The following is a 26180-nucleotide window of genomic DNA, read 5'->3' as shown; positions in this document are numbered from 1 at the left end:
TATAAACAACCATATCCATAAAGCATTACATTATAAGTTGTGCAATGAGACAAAAGGCAGTCTTTAATACAGATGCTTGCCTTGAGCCTCAAAAACAACAATATTGATGAGTAATGTGAATTATAATCTCAAACTTCAATTTGATTAGTTAATAATAAGTTTATGTTATATGATTAAAGGCCTTTCTTTGTTGCCAGACTTGACGTTTACAATTGAGATTTTTTTAAGGTTGAAGTTCCACCCCTCATGTGAGAGAGAGAGAGAGAGAGAGAGAGAGAGAGAAACAGACAGACAGACAGACTTTGGAATCCCAGTAATCATGATAAGTTTGGATAAGATGACTTATTAAGGTTGTTTCTGCCCTAGCATAAATGAATTAAGAAAAACATGTATTTAGCACTTCTTAGGTGTCAAACACTGTGGTAGGTGTTGAGAATACAAATAGAAAAATGAAAATAGTCCCTGATCTCAAGGAACCTATACTCTAATTAGGAAAGACAACATACATAAGAAAATTCAGTTGCTGAGAGATTAGAAAGGTCTAAAAATCATAAGAAGGTAGTGGTAGGGTAGGTGGCAAGGTCCAGAAGTCCTTAGGTTATATCAGTAAATCATATGGCTGTTCTGGATTCATGGAAGTCTTAGAAGCAGAACATTTGGCAAGGTCTAGAGGAACTGAGGAGGCAATGACAGATCCTATAGCCAAGTTTGGTGATATGCCATTTCCCAGGAAGGAACAGGATGGTGACATCCATATAATTCAAGCCCAGTAATCAGTCAAGCAACCCAGATAGTTAATTGTAACCCTGGTGTAGAACAGGGGGCAAGGGAAAAAGGCAAAGGGTTAAAGCTATCAGTCCTAGAAGGTCTTTGCCGTGCCCAGTTGTCCCAAATACTCCTTCGGTTCTATGCTTAACAGGTCCAGTCTTTTATCCCTGGGTATTTGTACTTGGTTTGCTGTTCATATATATCCAGATTAATTCTCAGACACCCTATTACATCCTCTCTCTGAAGCTCTTTCCTATAAGCACCTGTTACTAATCACAGGATATAGATAAATTAGTTTTTAAAAAAAAGACAACTTATTTAAAATAGAAAAACAATATGAATACTAGAAAAATTAAAATAAATAGGAAACATAATCACATTTTCATCAAATGGTACCTCCCAAGTTCCAGTTTCCTAGCTCAATGACTTTCCACTCCTATCTTATCTTTGCACAAGGGCAGAAAGACACAGTTGTTGTTTTTTTTTTTTTTTCAGGAAGATTTACTACCTTCCAAATAGTCCTTGTGCTTTACAACAAAGTAGGAGGGCAAGAGGCTTAATGGATTGGAGGAGTTGGGACCCCAGTATGGGCTATAGGCACTACTCACCTATTCATCTTTAGTGTAGGGGCTTCTCAGACTGTGTGTTGTGGAAACTACTACTGATTCTCCCTGAATTTTTAGATGTTGGTACTTTTCACTCATTGGGACAAAAGAAAACCAAACCTCCCACCTCATCACCCCAACACTTCTGCCACTTCTCTCCAGTCTTTTGCACAAAACTGAGCATAGAAACAGATATTTTCTTCTTGTAATCTAGCTTTTAGCTTCCCCTATGACTTTTTTCAGAATCTCCCACATGCCAAGAGATTTCCCTCTTTCCTCACCCATGAATAGGTTTCCAGCTAAAATCTCACCTTCTTCCAGGAGCCTTCCTCAATCCCTCTCGATTCTAGTGCCTTTCCCTCAATTAATTATTTCCTATTTGTCCTGCATATTGTTTGTTTGTATATATATATTTGCTCACTGTCTTCCCCCATTAGATTGTGAGCTCTTTGAAGTCAGGAACTATCTTTTGTCACTTTTTGTATCTCCAGTGCTTAGCACAGTATTTGGCCCACAATGAATGCTTATTGACTGACTAATTAGGAAAGACAATATATATAAGAAAATTCAGTTGCTGAGTGAATGGAAAGGTCTAAAATTCAAAAGAAATAGTAGTAGGGTGGGTGGCAAGGTCCAGGCATCATTAGGTTACATCAGTAAATCAGATGGCAGTTCTGAATGCATGGAAGTCTTAGAAGCAGAGCCTATGGCTCTGGGGTTTGTAGTTTGGGACATTCTCCAATAAACAAACTTCCAATCCCCAAATATTGATGAGAGTCTACACTAAAGAAAACATAGAAGCCTTACCTAACCCAGGCAGAAGTTCCTTATATATAATTTAGGGTTAACTAACTACTTCACAAGCTCCTATTCTAGAAAGTCTTACAGAGGAGATGATGGTTCTTAAAGGCCATGCCGGAAGAGCCAAAGTTCTTACCATGCTGGGAAAGATCCAAATACTATCCTAAAAGCAAGCTACATTTTAAAAGGCAGAGGCAGAATCTGTGTCAACATAAAGAAAAAAAATATTTCTAACAATTAGAGCTAGCTATACACAAGTAGAATTAGCTGTCTTAGGAGATAATGAATTTCTGACCACCTGGAGGCCAGTTGCTCAATTTCCAGGGATATAGTACAGAGGATCCATGCTCAAGAAAGATTGGACTAATTAACCTATAAGATTCTGTGATTGTATGAAATGAGAAAGCTAAATTAAATTATTTCTCAAATTCCCTCTGGCCCTAAAATTCTTTGATTCCATGGGAAGAGGGTAAATCTTTTTTTTTTCCTCACATGAATACAAAAACATACAGAGAAGGCCCAAATGCATGGAAAGTCCAAGAATCACAGCCTTGAGTATACTCACCAGAGCTGATACTGTATGAGGGATGATCCTTCAGGACAGGACTGGCCTGAAATAGCCCTAGAACAAAGTAGTAGCAATAAGCCAAGGTATACACATCTCTGCAAGAGTATGTCAGCACAGCCTCTCCATGTTAGGGTGGCAAGAGGGTGAGACAGAGGGGATAAGATATCTGCTCTAAGTATTTGGAGATCTTTCATGGAGGTAAGTGATTAGACTTGTTTTGCTTGGCCCTGGAAAGTAGGAACCCCAGAGTCATGGTAAAAAGGCAAACTTAGGCTCGATGCAAGGAATAATTTGGTAACGAGCAGTCCAAAAACAGAATGGACTAGCCCGGGAGTTAGGGTGTTCACCTTCACTCAAGGTCTCCAGGTAAAAGCTGGGGCAGCCTTTGGGTATGGTAGAGAAGTCTGATCGGGTGTAGGCTAGACTAGTTCATCCCTGTAATCCCATCCAACTATATTCTATGATTACAAAATTCTGTGTGATCACATGACAGTTGATTCAAGGAGCCACATAAGCAGGTCCTGAAATGTTTTTCCATCAGATGAACCCTATGCTATAACTCACTTCAAATATCATTATTCCATTAACAAGCTTTGTCTTTTTTTTTTTTTGCTTTTGAGCAGTCTTCTTTTAGCTTATGTTGTTTCTTCCACCTGAAATGCCCATCCCCTCTGTCTAGCCATTCACCAAGGTTTGTACAAATGCCATTTCCTCACTCACCCCTGTCAGAAAGAATCCTTCCCTCATCAGAACTCCTACCTCATTGTGTCTGTTCTATTTACACATCACTTGGTGCTTGCTTTGTGGATTTCCATGTAAATCTCTTCTCTTCTATTTTCTCCTTTAGGACAGAGACTTTGGCATTATTTTCATATATCACATATAAAATAATATGGTGCCATGAAAATAGAAAGAACCCAATAAATATTTGTTGAATGAATGCAAAAACAAAAAAAATGAAGTTAGTCTGGAGTGCCTTTGACTGGAGAAGCACACTAATAAAAGAAAAACCACAGGGACAGGGACTAATTAATTTAGTATTATCCAGGGGGAAGAAAGTAGAAGAAATGACAATCTGACAGTTAAAAATCTAAATTATGAGAAATAGCTCAAGACAGTTTTGTTTCTTCCAAGACTAGTGCAGAATATAATATTTCAAATGGGTACTAATAAGTAATATAAAATAAATGGACATGAAATTATAAATCACAATCAATATAAAGTTAATAATACTGTATTGGAAACCTATAAGTTCTTAACATGGCTGTTATCCTGAAGGGAAAAAAGGGAAGTTTTAAGTAGATTGCAAGTTCAAACTGGGACACCAAAGTCACATGGAAACCAAAAAAGGTCATGTGGGTTACACTAATAGACATATAGTTTCCATGAATATGAAGGTGAACTTTTTCTTCATTCTACCCTGGCCAGAACACTCTTAGACTACAGTAATTAGTTCCAGGCACCAGAGTTTAAGAAGAACATTAGTAAGCTGGAGGATATCCAGGATGGTGAAGGTTTTGAATCTATTGCATATGAGGATTCCTTGAAGAAACTGAGGCTCTTTATCCTGAAGGGGATACCTTGGAGAAGGAGAATGAAGATAATAGCTGTCTTGAAGGACTATCATGGGAATGAGAAATTAGACTTATTTTGCCCCAAAGGCAGAAACAAAAGGAAAGAAACATACTGCAAAGAGACAAATTTTGTATTGATGTTAGGAGAAAACTAATGTCCAACCATTCATGACCCCATTTGGGGTTTTCTTGGCAAAGATATTGAAGTGGTTTACCATTTCCTTCTCCAGCTCATTTTATAAATGAGGAAACTGAGGAAAACAGAGCTAAGTGACTTTCCCAGGGTCACACATTTGAACTGATGTCTTCCTGACTCCAGGGCCAGTGGTCTATCTACTTTGCCACCTAGGTGCTACTCATTTAGAACTATCCAAAAGGGGAATGGGCTGCCTTTGTAGCCTCACTGGAGGTATTCAGGAAGTCTGAATGGCCACTTGTCAGATATGTTTTAGAGGGAATTCCTTTTGAGTACAGATTGGGAGAAATAAGAATAAAGATATGACATTTTATATTCCCTTTAAATAATGTTTTAATACATTTTCAATCAGACACAATCTGAAGACCTTTGCTTAGATCTCTGCTAACAGAGGTTGTTTGATGATGCCTAAGGGAACAAAGTAATTTCCTAACCCAGGGAATGAAAGCTATCATTTTGAAATTGGATAATAATTATCAGGGAGCATCCTGAAACTTGAATATTAATGGACATGGAGAAAGAATTTCAATTGAGACCAGACACTGCCAAAGTAAAAACCTTGAAGGCCAGTCAGCACCAATAGACCAAACATTTTTTTTCCATGTATCATAATCACAAATAATATGGACATGGTACTGGCCTGCCATCATCATCACCAGCATGATTTTAACGGCCCACCTTTCTCCTATACTTTAGGGCTTTACAAAATGCTTTTCTAAAAACAATAACAAGGTAAATGTGTAAGTGCTTTACAACTTCCTTAAGTAGATTGCTTCCATGGGTTCTTGCTGCCTTTCCTCCTCCTCAGGTTCAGACTAGTTAAGTCACTTATCTGTAGTCCCAGAGTTAGTATCAGAATTGAAATTTTAGCCTATGTCTCCATACTCCATTTCCAATTCACTCTACTCCCTCTCAAAATGACACTAAGCTGTTTTCCTCCTTATAATGAAAGTCATATTAATCCATACTTTTTTGTTGGGTCCACCTTGAGATGAAATCATATAATTCGTAAAATGTCTGAAGTGCAGGGTATAACCTCATTTTAGAGTAAACCAATGCTAATACTGGCAGCCAAACGAATTAAACCCAGGAGATGGTAATTATTAAGATAAATATATTTTTTAAAGTGTATATTGGTTTTAAACATCACTTTATTTTTTAAAGTCTTTCTGTAGAGTCACATATATATATATACGTATATATGTACATATATACGTATATATATGCGTGTATATATATGTATATATGTGGGTATATAGGATGGAAAAATAAAATTATGAAGTAATTTCATGGTTTTTGAGGCATCCAGACAGTATAGTGGCTAGGGGTCTGGGATTGGAATCAGGAAGATCTGAGTTCAAATCTTGCCTCAGATAATGACTAGCTGCATGACCCTGAGAAAGTCATTTAAAGTCTTTCAGTATTTATTTCTTTATTTATAAGATGAGGAGGGTAGATTCAATGACCTTTAAAGTCTCTTTCACCTCTAAATTTATGATCCATGAGCTTTTTACCACCTATAATCTCATTATTTCATAATCATATCATATATGTATATATATATGGTTCCCATAAGGTCCATATATGATATATGCATAGTTGTAAAGGTATATTCACATAAATATGTATATATTTGTATATGTATATACACATTTATGTATATGCATATCCATATGTATATGCACAACCATCAAGTCGGAGATTTTCACAAAATATTAAGGGCAAGCATACACACTGAAGACTTAATCACTTCTGTGGTTTACCACCCCACCCAAACTACCCAGGAATTTCCTGTCTGACACTACCTAGTGTACTGTCACCAACTCCCTTTGCATGATCCTGGTTTATAAGGCTCAAAATTTGAGCAGATTTATTTCTGGTTAAAAAAAACAAACCCAAAAAAAAGAACCCCCCCCCCAAAAAAAGAAACAGAACTCATAAAAGATCATGGAAAAAAATGATACCTCACCATGAACAACCCTCCCCTAAGGTCTACATGAACTTAGCAACTTATAGTTGCAAACTAGGTCAAATTCAAATTCTGAATATAGGGCCAATCTCTCTCTCTTGTAGCTTCCCTTCCCAGTTCCTCCATAGGAGCAGAGTATAGCTTTGCTCAGTTTTCCAGTAGATGATTTCAATCCTTCTGTTTTTAGAAGGTAGTATGATCTAACACTTCTTTTGTACATCTGCCTAACTCTTAAAAGATGATAATTTTTCCTCAGCTTTCCAATGAGTTGGAAAGTAGCAGGGAGGAAAAATAGAAGGTGAATCCTAAGTAAGTGAATCACCAACACAAAACCAAAAAAAAATTATTAGGCCAGCTACACAAAAGTAAAATCAATACTATTTTATTGAGGGCCCGCTCTGTATAAAGAACCATAATAAGCATTATTTAACTAATAAATACTGAATTTGTGTAATGATATATATTTTCACACATGAAGTTTCCCCAACTGATAATGTGTGGTTCCAAGGAGAGTCATTCTCCTAGAGTGTATGGTACTAATTAAGTTGGAAAAAAAATACTGAAAAAGTTTGAACATATATCACATCCATAAAAGGATGAAAGGGCTAACATGCAATGTACAAGTGGATAGGCAAATCATTTTGACTGAGATCAGTGGTTGCCTACAATGCTGTGAAGGTTAGGTATAAAGAACTGGTGATTAGTTTGCAGGAATATTATCTCTTAAGAGTCAAAAGGTAAGTGCTGTATAGCTGTCCATTTATTTTGTCTTGATTTATACTTTATCATCAACAAAGCCTGGTAATTGATGTGTAAATTAGATATACAAAATGTAAATTACATATAAAAATATACATCAATGTTATCAAGAGAATGCTAATATTTTAGATCAGAGTCACACATGCTTATGTAATTGTGAGATTAAGGTGATTTAGCTACCCTACCCTCTGTTTACTGAGTCATGCACTTCATGGAGCTTTGAGTTTAAAAGAAATTGGAAGCAAAGTTATTTCTAAAGAGATTCCCATAGGAGGATCATCCAAGGTACAAAATATGCTGACTCAAAATTTTTCTAAGTCTCCAACTTAAGCCAGGTTTTCATTACTCTTACTCTTAACATTGAATGTCTTTACTTGCAACTGCTAAAGTATAACTTTGAAAACACAATTCACTATCAATTATTCAAAGGCTGATTACTTACTTTGTATAGGATCTATATTCTTGTTCTACTGTAGAACAAAGAGTACTAGACTTAAAATCAGGAAATATGGATATGAATCTAGGCTTTTATCACTAGTTTAATTCTTTGTGCTTCAATTTCCTCATCCATTAAAAAAAAAAGAATAACCCTTGCATTTGTGAGACAATATGATGTAGGAGATAAAAAGTAAGCTTCAGAATCAGGAAAACATTTCTGAGTTCAAGTTTTGTCTCTCACACATACTGGCTTTGCAACCACTAGGAGACCATTTAACCCCAGGTAACTTCCTTTCAACCTCCAGAATATCACATTCCAAGTCCTTTGATCTTGTAGAAACTGTTAAGTCTTGTGTTATCTTGATTGTGGTTCCACAATACTTGAATTGTTTATTTCTGGCTACTTGCAATATTTTTTCCTTAATCTAGGTACTCTGGAATTTGGCTATAATGTTACTGGCAGTTTTCATTTTGAGATCTCTTTCAGGAGGTGATCGATGGATTCTTTCAATTTCTATTTTACCCTCTGGTTCTAGAATATCAGGGCAGTTTTCCTTGACAATTTCTTCAAAGATGATGTCTAGGATTTTTTTTTTTGATCGTGGCTTTCAGGTAGACCAATAATTTTAAAATTATCTCTCTTGGATCTATTTTCTAGGTCAGTTGTTTTTCCAAAGAGATATTTCACATTGTGTTCTATTTTTTTTTGTTCTTTTGGTTTTGTTTTATAATTGCTTGATTTCTCATAAAGTCATTAGCTTCCATTTGTTCTAATTTTTAAGGAATTATTGTCTTCAGTGATCTTTTGGACCTCCTCTTTCATTTGGTCAATTCTGCTTTTTAAGGCATTCTTCTCCTCATTGGCTTTTTGGTCCTCTTTTGCCAATTAGTCTAGTCTATTTTTTTAGGGTGTTATTTTCTTCATCATTTTTTGGGGTCTCCTTTATCAAGCTGTTGACTCATTTTTCATGCTTCTCTTGCATCACTCTCATTTCTCTTCCCAACTTTTCCTCTACTTCTCTTACTTGATTTTCTTTTCTTTCTTTGGAGGGCAATTGGGGTTAAGTAACTTGCCCAGCATCACATGGCTAGTTTTTATGTTAAGTGTCTGAGGCTGGATTTGAACTCAGGTCCTCCTGACTCCAGGGCCGGTGCTCTATTCACTGCACCACCTAGCCACCCTTCTTACTTGATTTTCAAAATTGTTTTTGAGTTCTTCTGTGGCCTGAGACCAATTTATATTTTTCTTGGAGACTTTAGCTGTAGGAGCTTTGACTTTGTTGTCTTCTTCTGAGTGTTTGTTTTGATTGTTGCCAAAGTAAGATTCTATAGTCTGAGTTTTTTCCATTATTTGCTCATTTTCCCAGCCTATTACTTGACTTTTTAACTCTTTGTTAGGGTAGAGATCTGCTTTCAATGTGGAGGGTGTATTGTTCCAAGTTTCAGGGGTTTTGTGTAGTTGTTTTCAGAAATATTTCTAGGGACCTATAAGTTTTCAGTTCTTCCAAGGTGGTATGATTTAAGAAGAGGTGTTTACTCCTCTCCTGGCCTGTGCTCTGGTTTATGAGTGATCACAAGCACTCTTTTAAGTCCTGGGACTGTGATTGAACCCCTCCGCAGCCTCCACTGCTGCCACAAGCTCTATTATACTGTTATTTCCATGGCATAGAGATCTTGCCCAAGGATTGCTATTGAGGACTGTAACCCATATCCAAGTATGAGCAAAGCAAGAGTCCTACCTCAGTGATAGCAAAGAGATCCTCATAATTTCCTGACCAGTTGTTTGATCCCCTTACTGTCTGTGGGCTGAGAGCTCCAGAAACAGCCACTGCCACTGATGCTGCTGTCACCACTGATAATTCAATCACTCCTAAGACCCGCTTCTGGTTTTCTGGGGGCTGGGGCTGTGTTGGGGCCAGGGCTGGATAGCACTCCTCTCTCACCCAGGTCTGACAGCCCATTCTTACTGATCTTCTAAGTTGTCTTTGGCATTTGTGGGTTGCAAAGTCTGAAAATCCCCATAGCTGTCAGTGATTCAGTCCCCTGGGGCCTGCTCTGGGTTTTCTGGGACCTGGTCTGTGCTGGCTCACTCTGCACTGAATTGCACCCCTCTCTCAGCCTGGTGCAACAGACCTTTTCTGTCGACCTTTCCAGGTTGTCTTGGACTGGAAAGTCATTTCACTCTGTCTTTTTGTGGCTTCTGCTACTCTAGAATTTGTTTAGAGTAATTTTTATAGATATTTAGAGGGGTTTGTGAGAGAGCTCTGGTAAATCCCTGCTTTTACTCTGCTATCTTGGGTCTTCCTTAACATCAGGTAACTCTCAAAAGCTATACATTACTGGATAGTTGCTGATTTGTATTGGTGGAGAATTTCTTCTTTTTTTAATTTTTTTTTTTTTTTGCTTTTCGGAGGGGAGAAGGCAGGGCAATTGGGGTTAAGTGACTTGCCCAAGGTCACACAGCTAGTAAGTGTTAAGTGTCTGAGACCAGATTTGAACTTAGGTCCTCCTGACTCCAGGGCCAGTGCTCTATTCACTGTGCCACCTAGCTGCCTCATGGAGAATTTCTTTAGCACAAGATCCCTATGTCATGGAAATTACAAGTTTGAACAAAAAAAAAAACCAAGTAGACAAAATCTTTCATTATCCACCTATTTGGAAATCCCTGAATAAATCTTAAAGCACCATTAAAATGTGTTATTTTTATTTCATTTTATTTTTTCCAATTATATGTAAAAACAATTTTAATATTAATTTTTTTTTTATTTTGAGTTCCAAATTCACTCCCTTACTCAGTTACCTCCCCCCTCATTGAGAGAGCAAACTATTTGATATGGATCATACAAAATATATTTCCATAATAGTCATATTGTGAAGACACTGACCAAAAAAAACCCCAGAAAAATAAAGTAAAAAAAAATTGCTTTGATCTGCATTCAGATTCTATCCATTCTTTCCCTGGAGGTGGATAGCACTTTTTGTAATAAATCCTTTAGAATCGTCTTGGATCATTGGGTTGCTGAGAATAGCTAAATCATTCACAGTTGATCATCATATGATATTGTTGTTACTATATACATTCTTCTCCTGGTTCTGCTCACTTCATTTTACATTAGTTCATATAAATCTTCCCAGGTTTTGCTGAAAGTATCCTGCTCATCATTTCTTATCTTTTTTTTCCTTTTCTTTTTTTGAGGGCATTTGGGGTTAAGTGACTTGCCCAAAGTCACACAACTAGTTTTTGTGTTAAGTGTCTGAGTCTGGATTTGAACTCAGGTCCTCCTGACTCCAGGACCAGTGCTCTATTCACTGTACCACCTAGCCGCCCCTGCTCATCATTTCTTATAGCACAATAGCATCCCATCACATTCATATGCCATAACTTGTTCAGCCATTCCCCAATTTGCCACCACAAAAAAGAACTACTATAAACTTCTTTGTACACATAAGTCCTTATCTTTTCTTTTCTTTTTTATCCCTTTGGGATACAAAACTAGTAGTGGTATTGTTGGGTCAAAGGATATATGCACAATTTTGTAGTCTTTTGGGCATAATTCCAAATGGTTCTCCAGAATGGTTGGACCAGGTCACAACTCTGCTTACAGTGTATTAGTCACCCAGTTTTCCCACTTCCCCTCTAACATCAATCATTTTCCTTTTCTATAATATTAGCCAATCTGATAGCTGTGAGATGGTACCTCAGAGTTGTTTTAATTTGCATTCTTCTAGTCAATGATGATTTAGAGCATTTTTTTCATATACCTAATGTGTTATTATTGTTACCTCATTCAATCAGCAAGCATTCATTAAGTGCATACTATGTGGCAAGCACTGTGCCAGGGATATCAAGACAAAAATTAAAGAGTCCCTGCTCTCAAGAAGTCTCTGTTCTATCAGAGGAAATAATAAATACAAATATACTCTTGTAAGTATATTAAAATATATGACACAAATGCAACGTAAATAAAAGGTGATTAGAGGAGGGCAATTCTCTATGACTGTAAAGTGTACAAATACTGATCTTGGTGGAGGGCACTGTTTATTTATTTACTTTTATATTTCACTATATTAATGAAATTGTAAGGTGAGGAAAAAATTGGAGCAAATTTGTGGTATCAGGAAAATCAGCAACGTGGGGAGTTAGGAAGACTTCATATACAGGATAATTTTTAAGTTGAGCTTTGAAGGAAATAAGGGATACTAAGAGACGGAGATGAGGAGAGACCACATTCCAAGCATTAGAGGCAGTTTATAAAAGACAAAGAGACTAGATATCATTTAAGAGGAACAGCAATAAAGTCAATTTTGCCACTAGACCAAAGAGTATGTGGAAAAATTAATGTATAATGTCTATAAGTGCTAACAGAGAACATTTGACCCTAGAGGTAACAGGAAATAACAGGTGTTTATTGATCATGATCAAACCTGTGCTATAGAAAAATAACTTCAGCAGCTGTATGAAGGATGCATGTATGGAAAGAGAAACAGGGGAGAGACACCAATTAGTAAGTTATTTTTATAGTTCAGGTGAGAGGTGATGAGGATTAAAACTTGGGTGATAGTTGTGTGAATGCAGTAAAGAAGGATACAAGAGATTTTGTGTAAATGGAATCAGTAAGATGTGCCATATAGTTAGATACAAAGAGTGAGGAAAAATGAATTTTTGAGGGTGATTTCAAGGTTGTGGTCCTTGGTGACTGAAGGGTTGGTGACACTATCTAAAAAAAATAAATTCACAAAAGGAATGGATTTGGGAAGAAAGTAATGAATCCACTTTTGGACAGGCTGTGGTTGAGATGCCTACAGGGCATCTGGTGGGAAATGTCCAATAAGCAATTAAAGTATGATCCTGGAGGTCAGCAGAGATAGTCAAGATTGATATATAGATCCTTGAGTGTGAGCTGCATAGAGACTGGTGCTTTGGGCAATTCTATCAGAAAGTGAACAGGATAGTGAAAAGGAAACAAAATTTAAACATGTAAATTTAGCTACTTTCAAACTCTGTTAAAAGGTTTGTAGATAAGGAAGTGGAAGCCAATGTCTAAAATGATTTAGTTTTGCTACAGATTTTATTTACCTATAATTTGTAAGCATAAACTTGGCTGCAACAAATTAAAATATCATTATTATAAATACCTCCTTCCTAGTTAGAGAGAAAATAAGTCCTCTTTTGCAAATGTCAATCAGGGAACAAAATGAAATAATAAGGAATTAAATGAAAAAGCTCATAATCTCTAGAAATATGAACATTCCAAGCAAAATTGAAATTGACTAATTTTAATCAGTAAAGGAGGTATAATACAGTAAAAGATAATTTATTTCATCCTAAAAACCAACTCCTGATAGGAGAATTGGGTAACTTACCGATTCATTTATAATCCAAGAGATACTAGAGATGCAAAAGTTTTCAGTAAATCTTATTCTTATTCTAACCCTTCAAGATCCAAAGTGGAAAACAACATATGAGTGTGTGTACATTAAAAAAGTATATACTAAGCAAGAAGACTAATGTGGTCTTACGCATAGCATTTTAGTCAACAAAAATATTCATTCAATTTCATGGTGATTTGAATATGTGAAAGGTGACACTGCCAGACCACAGCGGTGCATCCTGAAAAGTCCTAGTTGTATATGACATGATCCTAGACAAATGGATAGAGGATCACAGAAGTGGGATAGCAGCAGATAAACAGAGATGCAAATAGGAAAATAGAATCAGGGTATACAGCAGTTGATAGCATATATATCCTAGTATAAGATGTCTTTTGTGTAAGAGATGGCCAAATGATCATCCTTTTATTAATAACCTGCTAAAATTATGAAATTACCCAGGAACTATGTCTCTCAAACTTTTTAAAATGTCACATGAGACAATAACTTGCTGAGGAAGTATTAATCTGCCTTGAAAGAGTATTTTTCCCTCATTGAGAACTCCCTAAACCTATTCTGTTAAAAAAAATTTTTTTACCCTATCAAGGAAAAAACTTAGTACAAGGAATAAGATATGAGATTTCAGTACTGTGAAAAACTTATTCACAAACTAGACAGGAGCTAGTTACTAAAATTAGTACAAGATCAGAGCAAGACTAGCAGCAAATGTTATTCGATGCTAAGTTATTTTACATGTAGAGCTCTGATATCATTTCTGTCTAGAAACAAAGCTGTTCTGAAAGGCTGGGGACAGAGATAAGAGGACAGATGAAGGTGAAGTGATCCCAGCTGGAAGATCATGGGTCAAGGGATTTCAATAGCTATTTCAAAATTCAAAGGAAACCTGAATATTCCCATTAATCTTTGAGCACCCACGTGCTAAGGAGAACTGCAGAACATAGTTGATATACCTTCCTTTTACCTTTCCAAGGCCCCTTCTTTCCTCTTTCATTGTGCATACAAGAACATCTCCTATAGAGACAGTACTGGGGAGTAGACAGGATGGTAATGACAACCATTCAAACTTGTGTACTAACCTTTCAATTCCATTAAATTCAACAAACACTTCTGAAGGGCCTGCTATGTAAATGGCTCTGGATTGACACTGGAGATATCAAGGCTAATTAAAATAACCAACAATTAGAATTTTACAAAAGTGGAACGATCTGCTCTGGGAAATAATATATTATTCCTCATTTGAGGTGTTCAAGTGAGAAATGGATGATGATTTACTGGGAATGGTGCAAAGATTTGTGCTTGAGTATGGGTTAGATCAGATGAATGAAGGTAAAAAAATTACTTCTCTGTTCCCTGCTGAGATTCCATGAAAGAATAATAATAGTGACTCTTTTCATCTCCTACAAGATCAAACCATATAAACCAGAAGACTACTTTGTCATAGGAAAAAGGGTATCAATAATAACAGTAATGTCTGCTTTTCTGGGTAGTAAAAGTAACCTTTTCTTTTCTTTCCAATTTAAGGCCAGGACGGGTGGCATCAGCCACCAGATCACTAAATCCATTTGTAGTTGGCATTTTTGTGGTGGCTGGAGTGGTGATCTTGGGAGTAACCATTGGTCTCCTTATCCACTTTTTAGCATTTGGTGAGTATGAGCTGATTTTGTTCTTTAGTCAAGTTTGTAAAAGTAGCCCTTCAGATAAAAAAAAAAAAGGTAGGAATTTCCAAATAAACTATACAATGTATAGTAAAAAGAGAAGACATTACAAAATTTCTTTTTTTTGCCTTTTGGAGGGTAATTGGGGTTAAGTAACTTGCCCAAGGTTACACAGCTAGTTTTTTTGTGTGGGTGTTAAGTGTCTGAGGCTGGAACCAAACTTGGGTCCTCCTGACTCCAGGGCCAGTGTTTTACTCACTGTGCCACCTAGCCACCCCAAGACATTACAAATTTTATTTGTAACATTTGCCCATGTCTACATTTCCCCACTGATACCATTTTCTCTCTCTTGATTCTTGCAGATTTTGCAATGTACTAACCCTTATTTTGGATTTGCATTCCCATACTGAAGGAAAGGAACTTTTTTATTATGCTGCTTTTCTAAGATTAAAATTTTCCCTCTTTCTTTTTACTTGAGCTCAGTGCTTTCAACTCTTAGTTTAACTGGTCCAAGGGTGAATTTCAGAGTGTCAGGAAAATATATATTTGGTTTCAGATTAAAATAAATTATTATTGTTATTGATATATTATCGGGTGAGATTATATTTTGCTTTTATTTCAGGCTTTTTTATATATTAGCATTAGATTCTCAAATAGTCAACCTGGAGTTTGGACACTAATTCATTGGATATTAACTAATTAGAAAAAATGTACTGTGAGTACTGGACTCTGAGAATCCTTTATTATGATCCTATAGACTAGATTACTAATAATATCTTTTCTGGACCCAAAACCTATGAATCTAATCCTGATCAATAATTATAATAATAGGAGCTAGTTTTTATATAGCACTTTAAGCTTTGCAAACTTCTTTGTGTATTTAGTCTCATTTGATCTTCACAACAACCCTGTCTGAGGATGTGCTATCATCCCCACTTTACAAATTAGGAAACTGAGGCTAAGTGAAGGTAAATGACTTGCTTAGGGTCACATAACTTAGAAAGGATGTGAGGCAAGATTCAAACTCAGGTCTTCCCAGCTTCAAGTACAACTCTCTATCCTTTGTGTCATCTAGCTACATGGTGTTATTTACAAGTAATTCAAATGCAGCTAAACGTAATTTGATCATTTAGTTAAATTGGAAGGACTTCACTCAAGTCCTCCTCTGATGCCTCACCATTGCAAAGAAGGGATCTTGAATTCTTGAAGGCAATACAAGTAGTGCACAAGCTCTGGCACTGGCGGGTTCTACCAAGCTGGAAAGTCATCAAATAGGCTCAATGACACATTTAAGTCTACCTACCAGCAGGAACACCAGTTTAGCTAAATTTGGAGAGGCTTATCACGAGATTGGGCACAGGTTGATGAACTATTTAGCCAGAGTAATTCTTGAAGACTAACTACCAAACCATCGAAGAGTTGGGATTAGAGTCAGTGGAGGAACCACCCACACTTAAAAGATGATGAAAATATTGAAGGAAGGCATAACATAATACAGTCAGCTTTTCTCAAAAAACCAGCTTAGTGAGCAGCATCTTTGGTCTAAACAAATGCCTCGCCTACTTTTACTGAGACTCCACATGTTTCATTGTTCTGCAGACTTCTAATGTGGGTATGTGAGTCTCTTTGAAGCACATATTGAAATAGAGACACATCAGTGAATGCCAGTATTCTGGAGAATTTAATAAAAAATTAATTTGAATTCTCTCTGAAAAGAGACTCAATAAGTTATACAGATGAAGACAATGTTTCTAATGAACCTGGAAAGATAGAGCTTTTGGCCCTTTCATATTTGTGAATGTGGTATTTGGGAAATAGCTTAATAGAGAAAACAGTCGTCACTAAAGTATTTGACTAAATAACCTTTCCAACTCTTAGATTCTATTATTCAGTATCAAAAGATTTCTGTTCTGGTTTGTTTAAAGTAATGACTGCTTAAATGACATCCAGGGTCCATCTCTAAAACTGTATCTTGGTTAGATGAAAATAAAACCACTGCCTTTGGAATTAATTGATATTTTCAGAGCACTTTGAATTTCTCTACCTAAAGATATTAGAAGTATATTGAAGCCAGATGATATGACTTGCTAAACTAGCTTAAAGGCTTTTAACCCATTTCAGTCTGTGTAGAAGACAAGTAATAGAGCAATGGGTAGACTAGAGCCGGAGTCAAGGAGACCTGAGTTCAAATCCAGACTCAAACATTTACTTGCTCTATGACTCTTGGCAAGTCACTTAATCTCTGTCTCCTGCAGTTCCCTTGACTGGTATCATAGAAGCACCAACCTTCCAGGGTTGTTGTGAGGATAAAATGAGGTATTATTTATAAAGTTCTTAACACAGCCCATGGCACTTAGCAGGCACTTAACAATGTTTATTTCCTTCCTTTTTTAAGGCAAATTGGAGGAAAAGTAACTTTAGCAAATTTTACATTAGTTTTAAAATTATACTTCATTCAATATAGCCTTCTGATGCTCCCTTTTTGGGAGTATGATTTCATGGGTCTAGGGAACTCATAGTGTGAAAGCTTCCTCTAGCAATGCAGATTGGTGATGCATCTGTAAACTATAGTCTTTGAGACTACAGCACTGAGAAAATCACTTGCCAGTATGTGTTGGGGGGAGCCTTACACAGAGATTTTTCTGACTCCAAGGCAAGTCATCTATCTTTAATGCTATACTATACTAAACTTATTATAGTCATTATTAATGTGTGTTCCTAACCACTAATAAATGAACATTTTTTCTCTTTACAGCTCAGAAACCATACCTTTATCAAAGTAACCTTCACATCACAAATGTAGAATACACATCACAGCTAGATTCACCAACTTCACAAGAATACAGAACCTTAAGTAGAACTATTGAGAATTTGGTAAGTTTGTACTTAACTTTTTCTCTCTTCCCTTTCCTTTCTTGAAAATACTTTTAAAAAATTAACAGCACTCTACTGGGGGAAAAAAGGGAAAAAGAAAAGAAAAATAAATTCCCTGTAACATGAATAGTAAAGCAAAATAAATTCCCTGATTGGCTGTATTCATAAAATATATGTTTCATTTTACAAAAGTACCTAAAGTAATGATGATTTTAGTTTTCTGATTGATTAATTTGAATTAGCCATCTTTCATATTGTGTGAATATTCTTTTCTGGACCTGGAACAGTCAAAGGCACATTTCTCTATGCCTTCATTTAATGCCCACTAGTACAGTGCTCAGATTATTCTGAGAATTTCAGTCCCATGCAAAAAAAGTGATAGAAGGGTCATTGCACAGAATCACAGGATCTCAGTGGTAGAAGGGAAATCAGACACCATCTAGTCCAACTTGTGCCTGAACAAAAATCCTCTATCCTACATGCCTGACAATTAGTCATCCATCCTTCATTTGAAGATCTCCCATGGGGAGGACATCTCATTCTACCCCAAGAAAGCACCAATTTTAAGGAAATTTTTCTTTACTTTGAGCCAAAATCTGCCTCATTTCAACTTCCATCCATTGATCTTAGTTGTTTTCTTGAGTCAAGTAGAACAAGTTTAATCTAAAAGGCAATATGATAGAGTGGCTAGAGTATTGCATTTTTGGTCAGGAAGACTTCAGACTTTTGTGGTCTTGAGAAAGCCACTTAACTTCTCTAGGCCTCAGTTTCCTCATTTGTAAAACTAGGGAGTTGAACTCAATGATCTCTAATATCCCTTCAAGTACTAAATGAATGATTTTCATTGTTGTTCAGTTGTGTCTGACTCTTTGTGATCCCATTTGAGGTTTTCTTGGCAAAGATACTGGAGTGGTTGGCCATTTCCTTCTCTAGCTCTTCTTGCAGATGAGGAAACTGAGACAAATAGAGTTGTGTGATTTTCCCAGGGACACATGGCTGGTAAGTGTCTGAAGTCAAATTAGAACTCAGTCTTCCTAACTCCAGGCCCTGCACTCTATCTACTGCATTTCCTAGCTGCCCTAAAAAAAAGACAATGATACTATGAAATCTGCGATCCCATAATAATCCCTCTTCCACATTATAGCTTCTTCAACTACTTTAAGATGTCCATCACTCCTACCTCACCTCCCATCTTCTCTTCTCTAGATTGAACCTAACCAGTTCCTTCAGTTAATCCTTATACAATCAGGCCACTCACCAATTTAGTTGTCTTCCTTGGGATGATCTTCAACTTGTCTGTTCGCTTCCTAAAACATGGTGCTGAGAACTATATGTGCTCTGACGAATCAGGGTAAAGCAATATTATTGCCTTCGTAATTCTGGACATTGTGTCTTTCTACATAGCGTAGGATATTAGCTTTTTGGCTGCCATGTCACTGCTCTGGACATATACTGAGTTGCAGTTCAATGAAACCTGCAGAACTTTTTCAGATTACCTGTTCCATCTCATACTTTCCAAGATGATTTAAAAAAAATACAAGTGTAGGATTTTTAATTTATTGCTATTAAATTTCATCTTGTTAGATACATCCCAGCATTCCAGCCTGTCAATGTTTTTTTCAATCTTTATTGTCATACAATGTGCATCACTGCCAACTCTATGAGATCTACAAATCCAATAAAAATGCCTCAAATGCCTTCATCCAAATCTATGATAAAACACTAAACATCACAGGGCCAAGGACAGGTTCTCAGGGCCCTCCATTCTCCAGAGATTGATTAGTTGACAATAGGCTAGAGTAATTTTTACTGTAATGAATGAATTCCTTTTTAGGTGTAGCCATTCAATCAGTTCTGAATATACCTAATTGTATTATCATATAGCTCCACACCTCTCCATCTCATCCACAAGTATGTCATGAAAGACTTTAAGGGTTTTTACATTAAATATTAATGTTTTTTAAACTACTGTCATTTCCCAAAACCAACAGAACTTTCTATTGTATCATTGTACAAAAAGTACCATTGAACAAAACAGACTGACATGATAATATCTAACAGCATTTCTTTCATTTTAAACCTGTAGTCTGATCTTGTAGTAATATGAATTTTGATGCATTGTTGGGAGTTTTCAAATTCTTCTATTTGAAAAGGCTACAAGTCAAGACCAAAGTGAAGGGAGTGTTGGTGCGTGATTTTCTGTTTGCAGATGATTGTGTACTCTGCAGCCTCTGAAACTGAGATGCAACAAAGTATGGATCAATTCTTTGTTGCTTGTGCTGTTAGCCTAACAATTAACACCAAGAAAACACAGGTGCTCCATCAGCCACCACCACACCATCCATATGTGGAAGCATCAGTTATAGCAAATGGAGAAGTTCTGAATGCTGTGGATAAGTTCACTTACCTTGGCAGTGTACTTTCCAGGGATGTACACACTGATAATGATGTGATGCACTCATTGCCAGAGCTAGCTCAGTGTTTGGGAGACACTGAAGGAAAGTATGAGAGAGAAGAGGTATTAGACTGACTACCAAACTGAAGTCCTACAGAGCTATTATGCTGACCTCATTGTTACAGGCCTATGAAACCTGGACAGTCTACCAGCGCCATGCTAGGAAACTGAATCACTTCCATTTGCATTGTCTTAGGAAGATTCTGAAGATCACCAGGCAGAAAAAGGTACCAGACAGTGAAGTCCTTACTCTAACTAAACTGCCAAGCAGTCAAACTGCTTCAGAGAGCACAACTCTGATGAACTGGACACATTGTTCAAAAGAAAACATATGCTTGCTAAACAGACTTTTATGGAGAACTCACACAGGGCAAGCAGAAGAAGCGGTACGAGGACACTCTCAAGGTTTCTTTTAAGAACTTTGGAATTGATTGTGAAACATGGGAGACACTGGCACAGGACCACTCAGCATGGCTTGCCCACATCAGAGAACATGCTGTGCTCTATGAGCAAAACAGAAATGAAACAGCTCAAAGGAAGTGCAGGATGGGCAAATTTGGAGATTCCACCCCAAATGTTCACGATGACTATTTGTGTTTGACTTGCAGTAGAGCATTCAGGGCCCATGTTGGCCTGATCAACCATAGTTGGACACATTGAAACTTTACTTTAGCATAGTGATGTGATTTTGGTCCTCTGAGAACAAAGGACAACAGCCATAAGTCATTGTGTACATCACAATAAAGGAAATTAGGTTAATCTGGCTTGATCTGTTTTCAATGAATCCCTTATAGTTTCCGGTGATCAGTACTTCCTTATATATCTGTTACCTACTCATCCCTCAAATAATCCATTCTAACATTTCTTAAAGAACTGAAGTCAAATTCATCATCCTATAATATAGAGGTTCCATTCTCTTCCCTTTTTAAGAAATCAGGGCATTTGCTCTTTTCAACTTCAAAAATGCCATCCTCCACAATTTTTCAAAGATCACTCAAAATAGCTTAGTAATCATACAATCCAGTTCTTCCAGTGGCCTGGGATTTGCTTTGTCTGTACTTGAACTTATCAAGTGAAAAGAAACTTTCTTTTATTATCTTCTTACTGATCTTGGGTTCCAATTTTCTATCAGTCAGTGTTTTTCCATTTTGTGGGAGTCTCAACTTTACAATAGTACTATAAGTCTGAAAAGTGAAGATTAAGGTAGATGAATAAATATGGTGGCAGTGTTTATGCATTTGAAGAATTTATGAAACAGGGATTAGGCTTGTTTCATTTGGTGTGAAATGGAAGAACAAGGTAAAGAAAGGCAAAAAAAGAAAAGATCAACTTGATATAAAGAAAAAAATAACAACTAAGGATTGTAAGTTATCCAAAAGTGGAATGAGATACAATCAGAGGTTTGCCCACAACTTGAGACCTTTCTGGAAAGGCAAGAATGGTCATTTTTGTCAGGTACTTCTCAGAGAGGATTCTGGTCCAAGCACAAGCCCTTTTCATCTCTGAAAATAAACATTTCATTTCACCAAACACTTATTAAATATTTATGAAGCCATTTTGTTCAAAGGCACTGTGCTAGACACTAGAAATATAGTCCCTTCCCTCAAGGAGCTTATATTCAGTTACAGTGTGTAACATATAAATAGATAAGTATATACAAGCTAATTTGAGGAGTGAGAGATCGATAACAATTGAGATGAGCAGAAAAAGCGTTAATGTAGAAGGTATAACTTAAAGAAAACTAGGTAATTTAAAAGGTGCAGGTGAGGAAGGCAGATATTGCAGGCATTGGGAAGACTCAGGGCAAAAGCATAGAAAAGGAAAATGGAATGCCGCGAATGAGAAAGAATAAGAAGGCCAGTTTGATTGAACTGTAGTGTAAGGAAGCAGTGTATAATTAGGTCAGAAGAACAAATTGGGGTCACATATTTTATTCCAAACAGAGAAGTTTACATTTGAGGCTAAAATTATTAGAAAGTCATGTGAATTTTTTGAGTAAGGTAGGTCAGTCCTATACTTAAGTAAAATGATTTTGACAACTGTGTGAAGGATGGATTGGAAAGGGGTGAGATTAGAAGCAATATGAGAAAATTTCAGTAGTTTGAGTGGAAGATGATGAGGTTCTGAACTAGGATTGTGGTACTGTGAATGGAGAGAGGGGAAGTATATGAGGTATTTAGAAATAAAACATATAATACTCTTTGTAATGATTATTTACTATAAAACTCTTTGTAAATGATTATTCTTTGGTAGAGGGAAAAAAAAGCCAAATTAGATTTGAATAGTTTTACTTTCTCTCTGATACCCATAATCTTTATGCCATCTGCTCCATAGCACTGTTCTTCTTGTATTTTTTCCAAATATTGCTTTTTTAAGGTACAATCTTTTGTCTGTTTGTTTGTTTGCCATAGTATTTACTGCTAGCTTCATCTCATTCCTATCTTTAAAGCTCCTGATGCTATTCCAATAGGACTCTACCTTACTTTTGTATTAGTCCTTCACTATGTCTTTTCTATGTATTTCTCTTCAAAAACCAAAGTTGTATATGAGTTCTCTGTGAAACCATGTCAGAGTACTTAGAAACCCCTCTAGAACTCTTCTTCATCATTGAAGTTATTACAATATCTTCATTCTTGAAAATTTCTCATCTTTCCTGGGTTGACATCCTTTGTAGAATTTTAGGTTATCTAAAAGCTTCTTCAAATGCTTTGATATTTGCTCTTCTGAAATGTGTTCATGTCAGACTGTGTTTGATTTTCTTCTCCTCTATCACCTGTTTAGAGGATTTAAAGTCAAACTGAGTCATTCATCATTCCCTAGACAGACCATGTAACTTATTGTCTATATGCTTTCAATCGCACCATTCCCTACATCTATAATGCATTGCTTACTCACTGTCTCTACCTGTTGAAATCTTAGCCACTTTTCAAGACCCAGGGAAAATGTCTCCTGCTCTACAAGATCTTCCTTCATTCTCCCAAATGCAAATTATCCTTTTCTCCTCTGAAATCTCATGGTACTTTGTCCCAAGTTCTCATAATTTCTGCTTCAGAAACTAGGTCCTCCCAGTTAGACAGAATCAAATCCTCAATAGCGATTCTCTTCATCACTTTCACCAGCTTTTGAAAAATGAATATATTCCAATTTGTCCATGTATCTGTGATCACATTAGTATAGATAGCAACTCTAATGCTCTAGGTCACAACTTACTGCCCATTTTATGGGACTCGCCATCTTTTCTTTTCATGGACTTGCCTAGTGGAGATCTAACTAACATATGGGGAATTTCCTTTTATTCTTTTGACATTGCATGGATACCAATGGAATATAAGGTTGTAAACTGACCAAATGACTCATCCATCTTTTTCCAATTGTACATATCTCTGAGAGCAACTTTTTCATAGACTCTCCTGCATAATTCTCCGTTTGCAATATACTGAGGTTGTCTTATGCCCACTATGCTCACAAATTCGTTTACACCCAAAGATACTGGGTCAAGAAATAATTAAGTTAAACTTATTATTGCCACTCTTAAATTTCTCCTTTTTCTTTCCCTTCTTCACCCATACCCTTTGTCCTATTGACTCCCTCCTGCAACTTAATCTCTCTTCTTTTTTTCCTATACATACTTAGTTACATGCATCTTCTACCCCATTAGTGTATAGCAGAATTTAAGGATATACATGAAACCAGAAGAAGGTAGTAAAGGCTAAAAGATATCTTTGCTAAGCCAATAAGGGATTAATTTGGAGAGTTTTGTGTTTGGGCAGAATGTTAAATTGTGGCCACCACGTAAAAACTTTTGATTTACATTTATATTACTTTTGATTTACATGGAAGACTAGCCCTATAAATAAATGAATCTGTGATCCTATGGAGCAGCATAATAGAGTGGTATAACCACAGAAGGTGAAACATTCAAGGGAGATCACAGGACTGAGAACTAGAAGAGAACTTAGAGATCATCTGGTCTAGCCTCCCCCCCCCCCATATTATTTATGAGGAAAGTTTCTCTGAAAGATAAAATAACTCATTCAGGGTCTCCCAGATAATAAATAGCAGAGCCAGGATTTTTACCCAGGTTCCCTGACTTCACATCACTAAGATGTGAAAGTACTCTAGTACTTTCTTCACTATGTTTTGAAGATATAATGACTAGGAGAGGGGAACACAATTTAGAGGTGCCAGACCTGGAGTAATCTCTGTTCCCACTTTATTCAGCCACTCAATCAAATAACAACACCTTAAGTCACATTAATGGTCTAGGTTTTTTCCCCTTCAGATCATGAACTCAGAAATTTCCGTCTTTGACAATGCTATGCTGCCCATCCACATTTTACAGTTCTTTTACTCGTACAAAACCTGTTCATTGTCCTCACTGTGACCCATTTTCCTATTCTGGCTTTGCTTTCTCTCTCTCCAGACTGTCTCCCTGAGTTAATACCGTAATGCCAATGGTTCACTAAACTTCTATAAAGAGTGGATCTCTATTCCCTGCCTCCATTTCCTAACCACTATCACTGTTTTTACCCCTGTCACACCACCTGTTCTTGCCACTTGGCTCTTTTCTTTCTTTAAGGTCTCCAGTGACCAAATAAAATGAGACATTTGTGCAGTATTTTACAAACCTTAAGGCACCACTTTCCATCTAACTTATAAATGTTAGCCATTATTCCAATCCCTAGATACAACTAGCTTTCCTCATTTGCTGTGTTCCTTTACTTCTTCATAATATTTGAAAAATTACCTATTTCAGCTAGGATAGAGATAGGAGAGATAGAGACATGATAAATTGGGAGTAATCTCAGAGAGAAGTCACTAAGACTAAGGAGGACTGGGAAAGGTTTCTTGCCAAAAGTGGGACTCATTTGTGACCTTTCAGAAATAAATGGATATTATTAGTACCCATGTTTCCAAGTAGCTATGTCAAACCATGAGTATGTTATGACTGAATGAAAAATATGGCAACATTCATCTCTCAACTCCATGATTTCTTCTATTCTAGACTGGTTGAGTGGTAGCTACCACCATATAATTCCTCTGCTCCAGATCCAGGACTACTGAGCCGTAATAGAAAAAAAATAATGAAATCAAATATTTATATCCCATGGAATTTATGTTGCATAAATAGGTCTATCCTTTCACTTAACAATTCTTCTACTCTGCTTACTTGCAGCCCATATCATTCCAAACCTTTTCCTCTCTCCTCAAAATTCCAGCTGTATCCTCATACTCCTCAAAACATATACCTTCACATGGTTGTGCCGATTACCCACCTTCCTATTTATTTGAGATTATTCAGTGGGAATTTCTCCATTTCTCAGTCCTCAAAACTTCTCTGCATTATTACCTCTTCCTTCCTATATATCCCTTCCATCTCTTTCTTCTTCCCAATCTTGCTAAGGCTGATCTCTCTACTTTGTGCTTGCTTCGGTCCTTTCCCCTTTCCCCCAATACTTCTTATGCATCTTCAATCTTTCCCTTGTATTGGTTCATTCCTATATCCCTAGAAATATATACCTCAGTGCTGTAAAAGAACAGAAATCTTTTTCAAGAAGCCCCATTAAATAAGAAAATAATGTACAATGAGAATAGAAATATGGTTTGGGGCCAGATTATGAAAGGTTTCTGAAAGGTAAACAGAAGAGTTTATTCTAGAGGCAATGACTGAGCAGGGAAGTGACATGATCAGAAATGCACCTAAGAGAAATCACTTTGAATATGGAGGATGTACTGAAGTGGAGAGACACGACGCAGAGAATCCAAATAGTTCTTAGTGTTTCTCTTTTTGTCTTTGTATCCCCAGCACCCAAAATACTGCCTGACATACAGTTGGTTTTTAATAAATATTTGCTGATGGATTGATTAAAAGAAAGATATCCTGGGGCAGCTAGGTGGTGCAGTGAATAGAGCACTGGCCCTGGAGTCAGGAGGATCTAAGTTCAAATGAGGCTTCAGACACTCAACACTTACTAGCTGTGTGACCTTGGGCAAGTCACTTTACCCCAATTGCCCTGCCTTCCCTCCTCCAAAAAGCAAAGAAAGAAAGAGAGAGAGAAAGAGAAAGAAAGAAAGAAAGAAAGAAAGAAAGAAAGAAAGAAAGAAAGAAAGAAAGAAAGAAAGAAAG

At 36.7% G+C, this 26180-nt stretch overlaps 1 protein-coding gene and 1 long non-coding RNA gene across 2 annotated transcripts in view; one reads left to right on the top strand and one right to left on the bottom strand.

Moving 5' to 3' along the window:
- The window catches only part of LOC138175055 (uncharacterized), a 121423-nt gene extending 118632 nt beyond the window's left edge, over nt 1-2791 (bottom strand). The window contains exon 1 of the long non-coding RNA XR_011171861.1: nt 2740-2791. This is a non-coding gene — a long non-coding RNA (uncharacterized lncRNA). The remainder of the gene's footprint in view (nt 1-2739) is intronic.
- Nucleotides 1-26180, top strand: part of TMPRSS11D (transmembrane serine protease 11D) — a 65227-nt gene that overhangs the window by 5127 nt on the left and 33920 nt on the right. Inside the window, exons 2-3 of the mRNA XM_069105332.1 lie at nt 14591-14712; nt 17480-17598. Coding sequence (XP_068961433.1) covers nt 14591-14712; nt 17480-17598 — 241 coding nt within the window. The remainder of the gene's footprint in view (nt 1-14590; nt 14713-17479; nt 17599-26180) is intronic.

Source organism: Petaurus breviceps, unplaced genomic scaffold (genome assembly GCF_028583685.1).
Source record: "Petaurus breviceps papuanus isolate PSGF00001 unplaced genomic scaffold, PetGlider_PUasm1.0 76, whole genome shotgun sequence".
In the NCBI taxonomy this organism is placed as follows: domain Eukaryota; kingdom Metazoa; phylum Chordata; class Mammalia; order Diprotodontia; family Petauridae; genus Petaurus; species Petaurus breviceps.
Note: the sequence above shows the minus strand (reverse complement) of the source record. Positions and strands in the feature narration are given on the sequence as shown.